General features: G+C 37.3%; 1 protein-coding gene across 4 annotated transcripts in view; it reads left to right on the plus strand.

Moving 5' to 3' along the window:
• Positions 1 to 19,269, plus strand: part of TMCC1 (transmembrane and coiled-coil domain family 1) — a 392,643-nt gene that overhangs the window by 288,264 nt on the left and 85,110 nt on the right. The window contains exon 1 of one of the 4 annotated variants that reach the window (XM_053720761.1): positions 14,829 to 14,978. The exons of 2 other annotated variants lie outside the window; for them this stretch is intronic. In XM_053720761.1, the coding sequence (XP_053576736.1) occupies positions 14,877 to 14,978 (102 nt within the window). In that variant the 5' untranslated portion in view covers positions 14,829 to 14,876. Of the gene's footprint in view, positions 1 to 14,828; positions 15,047 to 19,269 lie in introns of those variants that run through there. One more of the 4 variants, XM_053720766.1, reaches the window with a different exon arrangement.

Genomic DNA, 19,269 nt, shown 5'->3' on the forward strand with positions numbered 1-19,269 from the left:
GAACTAGAGGCGGAAAGATATAGGCAGGATGATACTTCCAAGGAAGTGATAATGCATCCACTGCCTCCGCCTGAGGATCCCGGGATCTGGACAGATACCTGGGAAGTTTCTTGTTTAGATGAGAGGCCATCAGATCTATCTCTGGGAGCCCCCACATTTGAACAATCTGAAGAAATACCTCTGGGTGAAGAGACCATTCGCCCGGAGGCAACGTTTGGCGACTGAGATAATCCGCTTCCCAATTGTCTACACCTGGGATATGAACCGCAGAGATTAGACAGGAGCTGGATTCCGCCCAAACCAAAATTCGAGATACTTCTTTCATAGCCAGAGGACTGTGAGTCCCTCCTTGATGATTGATGTATGCCACAGTTGTGACATTGTCTGTCTGAAAACAAATGAACGATTCTCTCTTCAGAAGAGGCCAAAACTGAAGAGCTCTGAAAACTGCACGGAGTTCCAAGATATTGATCGGTAATCTCACCTCCTGAGATTCCCAAACTCCTTGTGCCGTCAGAGATCCCCACACAGCTCCCCAACCTGTGAGACTTGCATCTGTTGAAATTACAGTCCAGGTCGGAAGAACAAAAGAAGCCCCCTGAATTAAACGATGGTGATCTGTCCACCACGTCAGAGAGTGCCGAACAATCGGTTTTAAAGATATTAATTGATATATCTTCGTGTAATCCCTGCACCATTGGTTCAGCATACAGAGCTGAAGAGGTCGCATGTGAAAACGAGCAAAGGGGATCGCGTCCGATGCAGCAGTCATAAGACCTAGAATTTCCATGCATAAGGCTACCGAAGGGAATGATTGAGACTGAAGGTTTCGACAGGCTGTAATCAATTTTAGACGTCTCTTGTCTGTTAAAGACAAAGTCATGGACACTGAATCTATCTGGAAACCCAGAAAGGTTACCCTTGTTTGAGGGATCAAAGAACTTTTTGGTAAATTGATCCTCCAACCATGATCTTGAAGAAACAACACAAGTCGATTCGTATGAGACTCTGCTAAATGTAAAGACGGAGCAAGTACCAAGATATCGTCCAAATAAGGAAATACCACAATACCCTGTTCTCTGATTACAGACAGAAGGGCACCGAGAATCTTTGTGAAAATTCTTGGAGCTGTAGCAAGGCCAAACGGTAGAGCCACAAATTGGTAATGCTTGTCTAGAAAAGAGAATCTCAGGAACTGATAATGATCTGGATGAATCGGAATATGCAGATATGCATCCTGTAAATCTATTGTGGACATATAATTCCCTTGCTGAACAAAAGGCAATATAGTCCTTACAGTTACCATCTTGAACGTTGGTATCCTTACATAACGATTCAATAATTTTAGATCCAGAACTGGTCTGAAGGAATTCTCCTTCTTTGGTACAATGAAGAGATTTGAATAAAACCCCATCCCCTGTTCCGGAACTGGAACTGGCATAATTACTCCAGCCAATTCTAGATCTGAAACACAATTCAGAAATGCTTGAGCTTTCACTGGATTTACTGGGACATGGGAAAGAAAAAATCTCTTTGCAGGAGGTCTCATCTTGAAACCAATTCTGTACCCTTCTGAAACAATGTTCTGAATCCAAAGATTGTGAACAGAACTGATCCAAATTTCTTTGAAAAAACGTAACCTGCCCCCTACCAGCTGAACTGGAATGAGGGCCGTACCTTCATGTGAACTTAGAAGCAGGCTTTGCCTTTCTAGCAGGCTTGGATTTATTCCAGACTGGGGATGGTTTCCAAACTGAAACTGCTCCTGAGGACGAAGGATCAGGCTTTTGTTCTTTGTTGAAACGAAAGGAACGAAAAACGATTGTTAGCCCTGTTTTTACCTTTAGACTTTTTATCCTGTGGTAAAAAAGTTCCTTTCCCACCAGTAACAGTTGAAATAATAGAATCCAACTGAGAACCAAATAATTTGTTTCCCTGGAAAGAAATGGAAAGTAGAGTTGATTTAGAAGCCATATCAGCATTCCAAGTCTTAAGCCATAAAGCTCTTCTGGCTAAGATAGCCAGAGACATAAATCTAACATCAACTCTAATAATATCAAAAATGGCATCACAGATGAAATTATTAGCATGCTGGAGAAGAATAATAATATCATGAGAATCACGATTTGTTACTTGTTGCGCTAGAGTTTCCAACCAAAAAGTTGAAGCTGCAGCAACATCAGCCAATGATATAGCAGGTCTAAGAAGATTACCTGAACATAGATAAGCTTTTCTTAGAAAAGATTCAATTTTTCTATCTAAAGGATCCTTAAACGAGGTACCATCTGATGTAGGAATGGTAGTACGTTTAGCAAGGGTAGAAATAGCCCCATCAACTTTAGGGATTTTGTCCCAAAATTCTAATCTGTCAGGCGGAACAGGATATAATTGCTTAAAACGTTTAGAAGGAGTAAATGAATTACCCAATCTATCCCATTCCTTAGCAATTACTGCAGAAATAGCATTAGGAACAGGAAAGACTTCTGGAATAACCGCAGGAGCTTTAAAAACCTTATCCAAACGTATAGAATTAGTATCAAGAGGACTAGAATCCTCTATTTCTAAAGCAATTAGTACTTCTTTAAGTAAAGAGCGAATAAATTCTATCTTAAATAAATATGAAGATTTATCAGCATCAATCTCTGAGACAGAATCCTCTGAACCAGAAGAGTCCAAAGAATCAGAATGATGGTGTTCATTTAAAAATTCATCTGTAGAGAGAGAAGATTTAAAAGACTTTTTACGTTTACTAGAAGGAGAAATAACAGACAAAGCCTTCTTTATGGATTCAGAAACAAAATCTCTTATGTTATCAGGAACATTCTGCACCTTAGATGTTGAGGGAACTGCAACAGGCAATGGTACATCACTAAAGGAAATATTATCTGCATTTACAAGTTTGTCATGACATTTAATACAAACAACAGCTGGAGGAATAGCTACCAAAAGTTTACAGCAGATACACTTAGCTTTGGTAGATCCAGCAGGCAGAGGTTTTCCTGTAGTATCTTCTGGCTCAGATGCAACGTGAGACATCTTGCAATATGTAAGAGAAAAAACAACATATAAAGCAAAATAGATCAAATTCCTTATAAGACAGTTTCAGGAATGGGAAAAAAATGCCAAACATCAAGCTTCTAGCAACCAGAAGCAAATGAAAAATGAGACTGAAATAATGTGGAGACAAAAGCGACGCCCATATTTTTTGGCGCCAAATAAGACGCCCACATTATTTGGCGCCTAAATGCTTTTGGCGCCAAAAATGACGCTACATCCGGAACGCCGACACTTTTGGCGCAAAATAACGTCAAAAAAATGACGCAACTTCCGGCGACACGTATGACGCCGGAAACGGAAATGAATTTTTGCGCCAAAAAAGTCCGCGCCAAAAATGACGCAATAAAATGAAGCATTTTCAGCCCCCGCGAGCCTAACAGCCCACAGGGAAAAAAGTCAAATTTTTGAGGTAAGAAAAATATGATAATTAAAGCATAATCCCAAATATGAAACTGACTGTCTGGAAATAAGGAAAGTTGAACATTCTGAGTCAAGGCAAATAAATGTTTGAATACATATATTTAGAACTTTATAAATAAAGTGCCCAACCATAGCTTAGAGTGTCACAGAAAATAAGACTTACTTACCCCAGGACACTCATCTACATGTTTGTAGAAAGCCAAACCAGTACTGAAACGAGAATCAGTAGAGGAAATGGTAAATATAAGAGTATATCGTCGATCTGAAAAGGGAGGTAAGAGATGAATCTCTACGACCGATAACAGAGAACCTATGAAATAGACCCCGTAGAAGGAGATCACTGCATTCAATAGGCAATACTCTCTTCACATCCCTCTGACATTCACTGCACGCTGAGAGGAAAACCGGGCTCCAACTTGCTGCGGAGCGCATATCAACGTAGAATCTAGCACAAACTTACTTCACCACCTCCCTTGGAGGCAAAGTTTGTAAAACTGATTTGTGGGTGTGGTGAGGGGTGTATTTATAGGCATTTTAAGGTTTGGGAAACTTTGCCCCTCCTGGTAGGAATGTATATCCCATACGTCACTAGCTCATGGACTCTTGTTAATTACATGAAAGAAAGTTTGGGTTTCATGTCCCTTTTACAGAAAGTGTAGACCTGCTCTTCGGGACAGAAGCTCACTGGCTGCTTAGGAAGAATCTAACGACGCTATTGGTGGACAGTGTCCCTTAAACAAAAGGGGAAAAAAAATATTGTTTCAGTGCAGGAACATCACTTTTTTTCAAAAATCAAATAAACACACACACCTGTAATGCATATTAAATCACCCTTTTTGGATGCTTCAAAGAAAAAAAGTCTACTTTTCCTTTAACCCGTATGTGAGTGCATATGCTCCTTCATGTGTCTGTCTAGCGAGGGACCCCAGGGCGAGGGACATTAAAATAAGTTTAGCTCGAGAGCTAACCTGAAGGTGCGCAAAGCCAAGTGCACTAAAGCTGAAGGTGTGTTAAGAAATAGATGAAATAGCAATTTTATATATGCTTTTTCAACTATTTATATTATAAAAACAAAAAATAAATGGTGTTAAAGGGACACTCAAATCAAAATTAAACTTTAATGAATCAGGTAGAACAGGCAATTTTAAACAACTTTCAAATTTACTTCCATTAACAAAATGTGCACAATCTTTTTATATTTACACTTTTTAAATCACCAGCTTCTACTGAGCATGTGCAAGAATTCACAGTATATACGTTTATACATTTGTGATTGGCTGATGGCTGTCACATGATACAGGGGGAGTGGAAATAAACATAGCTTTAAAATTTGTCAGAAAAAAAATCTACTCATTTGATGTTCAGACTAAGTGCTATTGCATTGTATTTTTATTATGTGTTTGTTGTTTATGTAAATCTACTGTATTTACTGGTTGGAAGGGCTCCAGCATGCTTCTATATTTGTGTGTATGTATACATTTTGTATGTATGTGTGCACATACAAATATATATACACACACACATAGTTTTTGAACCCTTCCCAGTCAATCACTGTCATATACCATATCCCTTTAAAACATTTTTTATACATTTATTTTAATAATAAACATTACATTTAACCTCTAAACGCCCATTCCATGCCATCCTAACAGCCCTGAGCTTTAAAGCCATTAGGACGGCATGGAGCGTCCTACCTTATATGGCGTCCTGCGGCCTCCTACTTTTAGCTAATGGCAAATTGGACTGGGGACGTTCCTGGCATCATAGGTAGTCCCCCATGACCCAATCTTGGCCTTGAAATCACATGAGCGCTTCGACGATTGCATGATTTAATTTTTCCAGCAAGTGTTTACATCGGAACTTCGTTTCAATCCACTCGGTTGCACCCCAGCATGAAGGGGTTAATGTGTGTGCGTGTATATAATATATAAATAGGTGTCCTATTTTATTTTAAGATGTTTTACGTGTGTTGTTATACTTTTATTCTAGCTGTAACTCTTTACTTCAATGTTTTAGCGCTGTTATGTGTTTCAGTCGCGCAAAACCATAACTCACGTTTGTAATACGAAACTTATAGGCACACGGCAGACTTCGCAAGCCTAACCCTGCCACATATATGTCCCTAAATTGGCTTTTTCAAAGATAACAGCAGCAATACAGTGACAATGTTGCTAAAAAAATGGCTTGCTGTGTCTACTCCAGTAACAAATCTAAATTGACTACTTCCAAATCTGTCAAGTAGCAGGTTGGAGTTTGCCTATTGAAAAACAATTGCAGCAAAGTTAAAATGTTTTAAATGTATTATCAAACTGACCTAGTATATTTATTTACAGGACAGTAAAGTCATTGATTAAACGTAAATTTATGTAAACAAGAGGCAGCATGAGAAATCAACCACCCAGTGATGGGTGGGAGAGAGCCTAGTTCATTTGAAAGTATGTTACTGCAGCAGCTTTGAATTCAGTGAACTTGCTGGAATACATTGTTCATTTAAGTGACATTAAACATTTGAGATTATGTGTTGTAAAACAACTTTGTAATATAGTCTTATTATTTATTTTAACCTATTTCCTGTAATTTAACTCTTAAAATTGTAGACTTTCCAATTCCCTCGATTCTCTATAAAGTATTGGGCACCACCATGTTTAAACCTAAGTTTACCTTTCTAATCTCTTTTGCTGAGGACAAATAGGAACACCACAAAAGGTGTGCCAACAGGGGTTTATTATATAGCAATGGTAAAGCAACTTTGAAGCAACAATTGCAGCAAAGTGATAACGTATTCAAAACATTTTCAAACTGACCTAGTATATTTATTTATTGCAAGATTGCAGGAAACTGACATTATAAGGAGTTTATTATCCGTTTAAACATAGAATTTGGATGTTTCTGTTGAGCCTTCCTTGCAGAATTGTGGCTGCTCTGTGATAAGTTTTTGCTCAGGTATCCCCCGCTGAGTGTGTCTCTCTCTGGCGCCAAAGAATCCGAAACCTCAGATCAGGTTAAAGAGAATGGGGGGGGGGGGGAGTCCTCTTTCCAGCCAAATGAGTCTCGTAATTCAGGTTAATGCCTCCCTCCCTACACCCTGGATTATTTTCCACCAGAGGTTTGTGTGCTCATTTATTTAGCTGGTTTATAATTAACAGGGAATTAGCCTTCAGTGGAGGAGCTTTATCCCAGGAGTCTGAGACTAGATCAATCTACATGAATTGAGCCTGTCTGTGTGTCTGGGAGTTTAACCCTACGTCTACCAGAGGCTGGTCTCAAACATATCACAGTAAGGGCCACAGTAGTTCTATACTTCCTGTTAGAAGTTACATTTTATGGCTTGGATATTTGTGCATAGTTTCAGTCCACATCAACGGTAACACCATGACCGGTATTAATTGTGAATGTTTTGCCAGGAATGTATTGAGGTTGTGTGTGTTGGCGCAATATCAAAATAAATCTTCTGGTCTGGTGTATGAAAACGAGAGACTATTCCTAAACAATCAGTATAAGAGACCAGCACAGAGCGAACTGAACCAGAAGACCACGGTGCATGGGTATATGCTATTTAAATAGACAAGATTATTTTAGTTTCATGATTCAGATAGAACACACAATTTTAAACAACTTTCTAATTTACTTCCGTTATCAAATGTTCTTCCTTTTCTTGGTGCGCTAAGGAGCGTGCATGTGTCTGGGGCACTTTATAGCAGCAGTTTTGCTCAATTTTTATCTATTTGCAAGAGTACTAGATGGCAGCACAGTTTTCTGCGCCTACCTAGGTATCTCTTCAACAAAGAATATCATGGGAATGAAGCAGATTTGATAATAGAAGTAAATTGGAAACTTTTTTTTTTATTATTGTACGCTCTGAATCACAACACAAAGGAAAAGTTTGGGCTTTCCAAACCCTGTTGGAAGACTAAGTGTAGACTCCAGACTTAAAGGGACAATAAACACAACTTGTAAGCTGCATAATAATATACCTTCATACCTGAGAAGAATTTTGCAAAAAATAAATGCCAAAACAAGGGGTCACAATCTAAAGTTAGAGGGTAGCAGATTCAGGAGCAATTTGAGGAATCATTTTTTTACAGAAAGGGTGGTGGATTCATGGAATAAACTTCCATTTGAGGTGGTAAACACAAAGACTGTAAAAGAATTTAAAAATGCCTGGGACATGCATAAGGCTATCCTAAGGAAAAAGTAACATGTAATATGGGTAGACTTGATGGGCCTTTTTGGTTCTTATCTACCGTCAAATTCTAGGTTTCTATGGATAATGCAGCTTTTTTCTTGTCACTAATTTCCCTGTCCCCTAGAACAAAAGAACCCTTGCTAACCAATCACAAACTAATACGCAGATGTAGCATGAACTCTGTTTGCACATGTGCAGTTAAAGGGACACTGTACCCAAATTTTTTCTTTTGTAATTCAGAAAGAGCATGCAATTTTAAGCAACTTTCTAATGTACTCCTATTATCAATTCTCTTGCTATCATTATTTGAAAAAGAAGGCATCTAAGGTTTTTTTTTGTTTCAGTACTCTGGACAGCACTTTTTTATTGGTGGATGAATTTATCCACCAATCAGCAAGGAAAACCCAGGTTGTTCACCAAAAATGGGCCGACATCTAAACTTACATTCTTGCATTTCAAATAAAGATACCAAGAGAATTAAGAAAATTTGATAATAGGAGTAAATTAGAAAGTTGCTTAAAATGTCATGCTCAATCTGAATCACAAAAGAAAATTTTTGGGTACAGTGTCCCTTTAAGGAAAGAGACTAGGGTAGCCTGCACTCTTCTATTCTCTTAGGGTGGTTTGGCACTGATTCAGCTTAGTTAATCAGTAAACAATGTATTTAACAGGTATTCAAATAAATAGACATATATTCCTTTATAATATTTATCTAATAGCTAAATATAAATATGTTTATATATACACAATAACATTAACACCTAAACATCCTTGTAGCCTCACTGCTACTGCAAATAATACATTTCCTATTAAGATTGTTGATGCAAAACTGATAATCCACCTTAACCCCTTAAGGACCAGCGACGTACCCTGTATGTCGCTGGCCTTTTTTTGGGACTTGATTGTTTTATAGCGCGGTCTGGCCACCAGCGTTGAGACTGCTCTATTCCACAAAGCCTGCTGGAGGGAGGGCATTAATGGCGTGTTTTTGCTAGACTTGTGCTATTATGTCCTGAAAAAACCCTTAACGACCAGTGACATACAGGGTACATTGTGGTCATTAAGGGGTTAAAAAAAGCAAATGAGTACAGAGAATGTGAGGTAAACAAAACTTCACAGATAAATTAGCTAAAAGTATTAACCCAAGCCTCCCTGGGAGAAAGTGGAACAAGTACAATTTTCAGATGTATTTTACATCAAAAGGAAGCAAAATAAATAATGAATGTATATTGAAATAATGTTTCATTTTCAATAATGACACAGTTAATTGTTGAAAAGCAGTTTAATGGTCCTTTAAATGGATATGAAACCCACATTTTTTTCTTTCATGATTCAGAAAGAGCATGCACGTTTAAGCAAATTTTGCCTTGTTCTATTGGTATCTTTATTTGAAAAAAAGGAACGTAAGCTTAGGAGCCGGCCCATTTTTGGTTCAGTACCTGGATAGCAGTTGCTGATTGGTGGCTATATAAAGATACCAAGAAAATGAAGAACATTGATAATAGGAGTAAATTATACCGTTGCTTAAAATTGCTGCAGTATCTGAATCATTAAAGAAACAATGTGGGTTTCATATCCCTTTATATTCCACACCTTCTTTGTCTAGTAACTCATTTATTACCCTGATGGGCCTCAGCAAAGATGTAAACGTAGGTTACAACAAGGTGGTGCGTTATGGACCCAAAAAATTGATACTTATCCTTTTAATATTTAAGACATCTGCATGTTTTTTTAAGGCTAATCTTTGCTTTGAATGAATGCACCTGTTTATTATTTAACATTAAAGTCATTGTTTTGCATATAAATAAATACAGTGCAGAAGATCTGCATCCAAAATAAATGTTTATAAAGTATTTAAAACTGACATTTTGCAGGCAAAATGTGCACTGTTTTGCAGTACATGGACACATCTCTTGAAAAGATTGAGTGTTTAACTTATCTCCTTTCTTTTGGTTAATTTGGGACTACTAAATAGAGCTCCTGTATCTATCAAGCAACCACTGTGCAAAATGTAAGAGAATACATTCAGTAAAAAAGGATAATCCAGCACAATTCTAGAAAGAGTACAAGCTGCCAGACTCCAGATAAACACCGCTACAAATTCAAAATGCAGCAGCGCTCCAATATTCCAAAAATCGTTTTAATAAAAGAATCGACTGCAAGATTTCAGACAAGCATTTCCTTAATCATGCATATTACTAATATATATGAGTAATGACATGTTTGTTGTAGTTGGTTCTTTTCATTTTTATTAAAAAGCTATTTGGAATATTGGAGCGCTGCTGTATTTTGCAACATGTAAGAGACTCGAATTCCGACTTTCATGGAATGCACTCCAGTCTCTTTGGGCGTAATGAAAAAAGCAGAAAAAAAACCCCAGAAAAGTAGGGAAAATAAATCATGATATTGCATTGCAAAGCCGTTCCACTATGCATAATAAATCAGTCTAAGGTGAATTACATTTTAAGCTTAATATTCTGTTAGAGCCATGGATGGTGCTGCCAGGTGTCCAGTATTCAACCAGGCAGTCTAGTATTTCAGCAGGCGTTCAAGTAAAATCTTTACAAAAACACTGGAAAGTTAAAGGGCCAGTAAAGTCAAAATTAAACTTTCCTGATTCAGATAGGGCATGTAAATGTAAAAAAACTTTCCGATTTACTTTCGTCATCAAATTTGCTTTGTACTCTTAGTATTCTTTGTTGAAAGCTAAACCTAGGTAGGCTCATATGCTAATGTCTAAGTCCTTGAAGGTCGCCTCTTATCTCAGTGCATTTTATTAGCTTTTCACAGCTCAACAGTGCTAGTTCATGTGTGCTATATAAATAACACTGCTCGATCCTGTGGAGTTATGAATGAATCAGCAATGATTGGCTAAAATGCAAGTCTGTAAATAGCACTGAGATAAGGGGGCAGTTTGCAGAGTCTTAGATACAAGGTAATCACAGAGGTAAAAATGTATTAATATAACCGCGTTGGCAAAACTGGGGAATGGGCAATAGAGATTATCTATCATTTTAAACAATTAACATTTTCAAGTAGACTGTCCCTTTAAATATACAGGTTTTTTTTGTTGTTTTTTTTAATCCTGTGAGTGAGTGGCAGCTTCATTTTAAATGTGTCACATGCCTCTATGCATTAGAAATACACTGCACAAATGCTGCTCTGTTTGTTATTAGCAGCAGGATGTTAACAAAAAAAAATCCTTTTTTTTATATATATATTACTGGCAGTCATGGGTTAAAGCTCGGCTGAGTGTGTATTACATTCAGCCACTGGGGGAAAATCACTGCTCTGTGTATTTATTGGAAACCTTGGTGGTGTAAAAGCACTACTATGTGTGTTATAGGGGTACAAATCAATGCTGTATGTGTTATACTGGCAGCCAAAGAGGAGAAATCATTGATTTGAGTGTTACTGAAAGGGGATAAAATTACTGCTGCTCAGTTGTGAACAATATGTAGTGAAGGTTGCGGCCTAAGGTAAAGATTTCTGGAAGGGCCATTTTGTGACCCCACCTGTCACTAGTCCCAATCACCAACCAGGTGTCCAGTATTTTTTGATGAATGCCTGGCAACTCTAGACATGGAGTGGAAAAATGACAATAAAGGTCATTTGATGTTTAGAACATTTAAGCTGGCTGAGCATCATGGGAAATGTAGTTCAACAAGGTTGAGAGCCCCTAGTCTAGGTCAGTGTTTCTCAACCGCGGTCCTCAAGTACCTCTTAACAGGCCATATTTTCATTATAGCTGAACTGGAGTGCAGGAGAAATAATTAGCTAATAGGTGACAGCAGGTTAGAAACCATGGTTACTGATCAGCTGATTATTTCACCTATGCTCTAGTTCAGCTATAATGAAAACCTGGCCTGTTAGGGGTACTTGAGTACCGTGGTTGAGAAACACTGCTCTAGGGAATAGACCTAGATGCTGAGTATGGCAGAATGTATGAGCAATGTGTAAAGTTAGGAATAGTGACATACAGCTACCAGAATGGGTCTAGCTGTGATTTGTGTGTTTTATTGGCTCTGCACACCTTGTAAAGTGAATACACAATGGCACAACATTGCACAGGGACTTACAGCTCACTCATACATAAGAAAATTGTGTGGAATGTTCCGTGATCACTTGGTATCCAGTATTTACTAATTTCTGGCCTGCAGAGCTACCAATTAGTACTAATAATATGACATAATGTATTACTGTTTTCCAGTACTGATCCTCACAGATAGCAGATTTTGTTTGCTAGCTTTGTATTTCCAGTAATGTGACTCCACATCAAAATCACATTGTCTGTCACCAGGGTGTTTGCTACACTAGAATTCTCCTATGTAGTAAAGTCTTGTTTAAAACGTATACGATTCCTTTCATACCAGAAATACTGGCGATGTTTAATAAATCCTTCACTGTAAGGAATGGCTAGAATTGCTCTGTAATCTTTTATTGGCAATGCATGGGTTAATCTAAGGTTAGGGGGTAGACCTATCCTATCCCATTCCAAGCACCACCAGATCAGCTGGTCTACTAATTACATATTCAGACAAACAAGTACAGAAACTGGCAGCACAGAAACCGGTTTGGGGACAGGCTGTGCAAATAAGCAGTTACTGTGGATTTAGGCATCTGAACACTGAAGAGCTGTGTATGAGCTGAGCTGCAGAATGCTGAGTATGACTAACACAGCCACCATAGACCCACTGAATACTGTACTGTACACAAGAACTTGCTGGAGCAAATGTGATATCAAATCAGAATTACTGTTGTATACCCCAGGATGTCTCCAGTTAAAGGGACATTAGACACTAAATAAATGTTAGAATGAAGCATTCAAAGTAAAGATTAGTCTGAGAATAACATTAACATGTAGATGTATTTTTTACAGTTTCATTAGTTGTTTAGTGACGAAATAAGTGTAAAGTTTTAGTCTATAAAACAATGAGAGCAGCCATGTTGTAACTTAGGTTACCTTCTCTGCTGTGACCAATTAGAGACAGTTATAAGTAGGTGATTAGAGTGCAGCCAACGGCTGTGTGACATATAACAGTGTTCTGCACTTCCATTTCTAACAGGAACTGAAATGCTCACAATTACAGAATGGAATTACAGGAAAAGGGAACAAATTAAATAAAGTATATTGTAGTTTTTTTATATATACACAATTTATAATTTTATATTACCATCTCAGAGTGTTTAATGTTCCTTTAATATGTGATTGTAACATTGAAGATCAAATATTGTCTCTCCTTAGCCTCACCACTATTAATGTATTCTATGAGAACCCCCCTTTATGTTCTATTCTGTCTAGATCACTGGTTTTCAAACCTGTCCTCAGGCCTCCCCAGCAGGCCAGGTTTTCAGGATTACCTTGGATGACAGTAGGTAAAATAACTGTTTACTAATAAGCTGAATATTTCTCTAGTGCTCCAGTTCAGATAACCTCAAAATGTGGCCTGAGGGCAGGTTTGAAAACCAGTGGTCTAGACACTTCCAGGTGCATGTGCACTGCTCTATAGCCCGCAGCTGATCAGTCTCCTCAATGTAGGTAAAACCCACCTGTATCTCTAGGGTAGATTTTTCTGCAATATTTTTTTTCTTTAGATGATTTCAACTTTATCTCATGCAGTTTAAAAACTTACCTGTAGGTCAGATTTATCTGTATCTTTTAAATAGACAGGAAACCCAAAATTTGTCTTTCATTATTCAGATAGAACATACAATTTTACTCGATTTGCTTTTAATATCAAAATGTGCTTCATTCTGTTGGTATCCTTTGTTGAAAGAGCAACAATACACTAATAGGAGGTTGCTAAACCCTTCAGGTCAGCCAATGACAAGAGGCATATATGTGCAGCCACCAATCACCAGCTAGCTCCCAGCCTACCTAGGTGTGTTTTTCCTCAAAGGATACTAAGAAAATGGCGCAAATTTTGATATTATTATATGTTGTTTAAAATAGCGTTCTCTGTTATGAAAGATGACAATGCTCCTTTTGTTGGAGATCTTAAAGGGACATAAAAACCCAATTTTTTCATGATTCAGATAGCGCATGTGATTTTACTAACTTTCAATTTACTTCTGTTAGCCAATTTGTTTTCTCTTGATATCCTTTGTCAAGAAGGATATCTACGTAGGCTCAGGAGCTGCTGATTGATGGATGCATTTGTATGCCTCATGCTATTGGCTCATGCGGTACATTCAGCTAGCTCCCAGTAGTGCATTGCTGCTTCTTAAACACAGGATACCAAGAGAATGAAGCATATTAGATAACAGAAGTAAGTTAGAAAGTTGTTTAAAACTATATTCTCTACCTGAATCATGGATGAAAATGTTGGGTTCCATGTCCCTTTAAGTTGCTGGTTCCCATTTATACAGTGAAGTGATGATGGGTACATTTAAGGGCCTGTCAGTGAAATAGGGAATTCAATATTCCAAGAATTTCATGTGGTGTAAAAGTAATTTATAAAATGTTGGCACATGACAAATTGTCAAGAAACAGATGTCATAAGCTGTATTTTGGTAAATTCAGCTCCACTAACTACCAGTAGTTGTTCTGTGTTTAAAGGGACAACTCAAAAATGTTTGTTTAAAAAGATAGATAATCCCTTTATTACCCATTCCCCTCTTTTCCAGAACCAACACAGTTATATTAATAGACTTTTTACCTCTGTAATTACCTTTTATCTAAGCCTGTGCAGACTGCCCCCTGATCACATGACACTTTATTCATTATCTATTGACTTGCATTTTAGCCTATTAGTGCTGTGCAACCCAGTGTGAGCACAATGTTTTATATTATGGCTCACATGAATTGGCAGTGTCTTGTGAAAAGCTAATAAAAAAGTATGTGATAAGAGGCTGTCTGTAGTGGCTTAGAAACAGGCAGACATCTAGAGGTTTAAATGTTATAAAGTATATTAATATAACAATGTTGTTTGTGCAAAGCTGGGGAATGGGTAGTATAGGCTTTATCTATCTTTTTAAACAATAACCATTTTAGTGTTGCCTGTCCCTTTAATCTACAACAAAAGGGTTAAATCCCAAGCCTTATCTCATTCTTGCGTTGTGTCCTCTGGTCAGTAGAATTACTTAGCAGTTTTTGGCTATGACCCTGCAGCTGGCTCTGTGACACAGCTGTATTTATAGCAATGACTTCCCATGTGACTGTGGTCAGTTGATCAGCCGGTTCCTCTTGGGGCACAGCAGCCAGTTCTAGAATATGCTGTGGACGTTTAGCTCTGTCTGGGGCAGCAGCATGTGTGTGCTGGGACAGGCTTCTGCACCCACGGGCGACATGGAGGCCTCTTCATCGTCAGAAACCGTATGTGTTTAATTGTGACAGGAACCACACAGTAGCAATGCCCTGCGTATGGGGGCGTTAATAGTCAGGTGACTTTACTTTGTAATACAATGTACACAATTTACCAGCTTGTTGCTATGACTTTGTGCGATAACTTGCTGGACACCTGCTAACAAGTTCACAAGGCGTAAATAGTGTGATAGCGCAGCCTGCGGAAAGGAAAGGGTTACTTTCTACGCACAGGCTGTGTTTAGTTCAGTTGTGACCACTCCTGATTGCTCATCAGAGGGTTGTGAAGTTGGAATACTCAGTCATTTTTAGCTCAGTACACGTGTTACTGTGCAGAGATCGCACCTCGCAGATAACGGCATCTCTAAACCAAGTGTGAACAGCTCTGCAATTAGCGCCAGCTAATATCTAGCAAACTGTTGCAAGAAAGGGCAAATATATCACAGTATTGCTGATTATATTAGCTCAAGAAGTCATCTGTCCTCAATGGCAAAACAGTCTGTTTTTGTCGTCGGTCACACACTGTTAGATTGCTAGCTCTTCAGCTGACTTTTTAGCTTTCTGATATAAACTGTTTCTTGGAAGATTGTAAATGACAGCTCTATTTAGGTGTCATTATGTGTTTGTTTGGCCAAGCTCACACTACACACATCTGCAAATGTGTAGGGAAGGTTAACCCTTGCTACAAGTTAATTTACATTTGTGAAGTTGTGGTATGAAGAGTTTGTTTCCATAGTGGTACAATTTTATTATATCTACTTTTTATGTGTGTGTAGATCATATGAATATGTATATAGTCATATATATCTGAATACATAAAGGGACATTAAACACTAAATAAGTACTAGATAGAATGATGCATTCAAAGAAAAGATTAGTCTGAGAATAACCTGTAGATGTATTTTTTAAAGTTTAATTCGCTGTTTAAATATTGTCAGAATAAGTGTAAAGTTTAGTTTCTATAAAACAATGGGAGCTGCCATGTTGTAACTTAGGTTACTTTCTCTGCTGAGGCCAATAAGAGACAGTTATAAATAGGTCACTAGAGTGTGCAGCCAATGGCTGTGTGGAATATAAAAGTGTTCTGCACTTCCATTTCTAACAGGGACTGAAAAGCTCACAATTTCAAAATGGAATTAAAGGAAAAAGGGACAAAATATGTAATGAAAGTATATAGTAGAGTATATATATATATATATATATATATATATATATATATATATATATATATATATATATATATATATATATATATATATATATATATATATATATATATATATATATATATATATATATATATAGAGAGAGAGAGAGAGAGAGAGAGAGAGAGATAATGCATCATTTTATGTTACCATCTCAAAATGTTTAGTGTTTAATGCATCTGTGTACTTGTGTGTGTGTCTACAGCGTTACGGAGTGTACATTCAGATTTATGTTTGTGTGCATAGCCACTGTGCCTGTGTGAATCTGCTATAACCACTGAGTTTTGTGCATCTGTTTTGAGAATGCAGGAACCAGATATTGTGAGCTATTGGTTGCTTGTCATTTATTTGGAAGTGTGCGTATGTATTGACACTTCTGATTCTTTTGCATATATAGGTGTGTGAGTGGGAATGTGATAACGTATATAGTTGTAGACGTGCTGATAAACCTGAATGCATCACTCGAAAATGTATGATATCTATTAATCATATTTAGTTTATTCTACCATCAAGGGCCCAAATTATGGCAATCTGTGATTTAACATTTACCCACAATTGTGCTTTGGTTGGCTCTAAACCATAGAGGTATTGTGTAGCTCTTTTACTGGGATGAGACGTGTAGAATGTTATCTGATGTTCAAATGGAACACATTGGCTATGATCCCACATTACTTCTGTGTCCTTTTGTAACATTCTATCTATCCTCTCTCTCTCTTTCTCTCTCTCTCTTTCTTTCTCTTTCTTTCTTTCTTTCTTGCTCTCTTTCTTTCTCTCTCTTTCTTTCTTTTTTTCTCTGTCTTTCTTTCTCTTTTTCTCTCTTTGTCTTTCTTTCTCTCTCTCTCTTTCTCTCTCTCTTTCTCTCTTTCTCTCTCTCTCTCTCTCTCTCTTTCTCTTTTTCTCTCTTTCTCTTTCTTTCTCTTTTTCTCTCTTTGTCTTTCTTTCTCTCTCTCTTTCTTTCTCTCTCTCTCTTTCTTTCTCTTTTTCTCTCTTTGTCTTTCTTTCTCTTTTTCTCTTTGTCTTTCTTTCTCTTTTTCTCTCTCTTTCTTTCTCTTTTTCTCTCTTTCTTTTTCTTTCTCCCTCTTTTTCTCTTTCTCTTTTTCTCTTTCTCTCTTTCTCTTTTTCTCTCTTTTTCTTTCTTTCTTTCTTTCTCCCTCTTTTTCTCTTTCTCTTTTTCTCTTTCTCTCTTTTTCTTTCTCTTTCTCTCTCTCTCTTTTTCTCTCTCTCTCTCTGTCTGTCATTCTCTTTCTTTCTCTTTCTCTCTCTCTCTCTCGCTCATTCTTTCTCTTTCTTTCTCCCTCTTTTTCTCTTTCTCTCTTTTTCTTTCTCTCTCTCTCTCTCTCTCTTTTTCTCTCTCTCTCTCTGTCTGTCATTCTCTTTCTTTCTCTCTCTCTCGCTCATTCTTTCTCTTTCTTTCTCTCTCTCTCTCTCTCTCTCTCTCTCAAAAACTTTTCACACAAGTTTTAGTTAAAATGTAAACAACTTATACTTTACCTATTTTGTGCAGAAACATTTAACAGTTTTGTTTTGTTCTTTAAACGGAAATATAGAAATGTTTTATTTTAAAGGGACATTTTAATCATACACAGTAAAAAATAAAAATTATAAAATTAAAAAAACTGTAATATAGGTTATCTGTCTCACCCCCCCCCCCCCCCCCCGGTAATCTAAATATGAAAATTGTTGTTTACATGGCCATAGACAGGCTGGGATGTATATTATTGAATTCTGAACTCTGATCCTTCTACATCCTGCACATTGCTTGATATGTGCAGAAGTTCATTTATATTTTTTTCTAATTGGCCACAGCAAAGAAGATAAGATGAAAATCACTCAGTGTTTTTCTATGGGTATGTCCCTGGATTGCAAAACAGTGCACATTTTGCTACCAAATACTTTAAAAACGTATAAAACAGTTTGACAGCTGCTTTCCATAGACCTTATTAAGCCCATTGAGGCTCCTCCTGCAGACACAACGGTTCCTCTGGAGCAGACAAGAATGTTCCATTTTTAACACCTCCTCTGCTTCACCTAGGATTGTCACTTTTCTTGAAAAATAAATATTGTTATAAAAAATTTGCATAAATGATTATGCAACATAACTCATCGTTTCATTCCAACAGACTTAGAAGAAGTTTTGTAAAAACAGAGCCTTTATTTCTAGATTGTTTTCTTTACCATCTTCCTAGACCAAAACTTTAAAAACTTCCAGTCATGTGACAACTCTAGACCACCCAGAGAGCATCTACGCTTCCTGTTCTTTCACAAAATACGCTTTTTGGGGGGCTATGGACTTAATATAAGGGTTAAAGGGATATAAAACCCAACATTTTTCTTTCATGACTCAGAGCAGCAATTTCAAGCAGCTTTACCATTTACTCCTATTATCAATTTTTCTTCGTTCTCTTGGTATCTTTATTTGAAAAATCAGGAATGTAAAGCTTACGAGCAGGCCCCTTTTTGGTTCAGCACCTAGGTAGCGCTTGCCTAACCAAAGATGGGCTGGCTCCTAGGCTTATACATTCCTGCTTTTTCAAATAAAGATACCAAGAGAACAAAGAAAATTGATAATAAGTGTAAATTAGAAAGCTTCTTAAAACTGCTGCTCTATCTGAATCTTTAAAGAAAAAATTGTGTTCAGTGTCCCTGCAAGCACAAAGGGTCTCCCCAAACATTCCTTCAAGGGACTTTAAATAAACTGTCAGAGTGCATATTATTAGTAAAGCAAGGCACTCGTACAGCAGCTTACAACACATTTATTTTATGCAGATTGTTTATAATGCAATGCTTAAACTGCCTGTACAAAAAATCACCTCAATGTCCTGTCTCATAGTCCACTAATTGTCTTTTTTTATTTTAAATGGTTTAAATCTCAGTGCTACACAAAAGTCTAACTCTGTATATATACATGTGTGTGTGTGTATATATATATATATATAATGTGTGTGTTTATGCCTATGAGTGAGAGACAGACTATACGTAGGTTTATTCTGCAGCACATGTTTATGTAGAATTAGAGACATTAATTGTCCAAATGACACTAAAATTCAGAACGTTTACAGTACGTGACGCCATTTCAGTGTACTGGTTACAAATAATGC

The sequence above is a fragment of the Bombina bombina genome, chromosome 7 (assembly GCF_027579735.1).
Source record: "Bombina bombina isolate aBomBom1 chromosome 7, aBomBom1.pri, whole genome shotgun sequence".
NCBI lineage: Eukaryota > Metazoa > Chordata > Amphibia > Anura > Bombinatoridae > Bombina > Bombina bombina.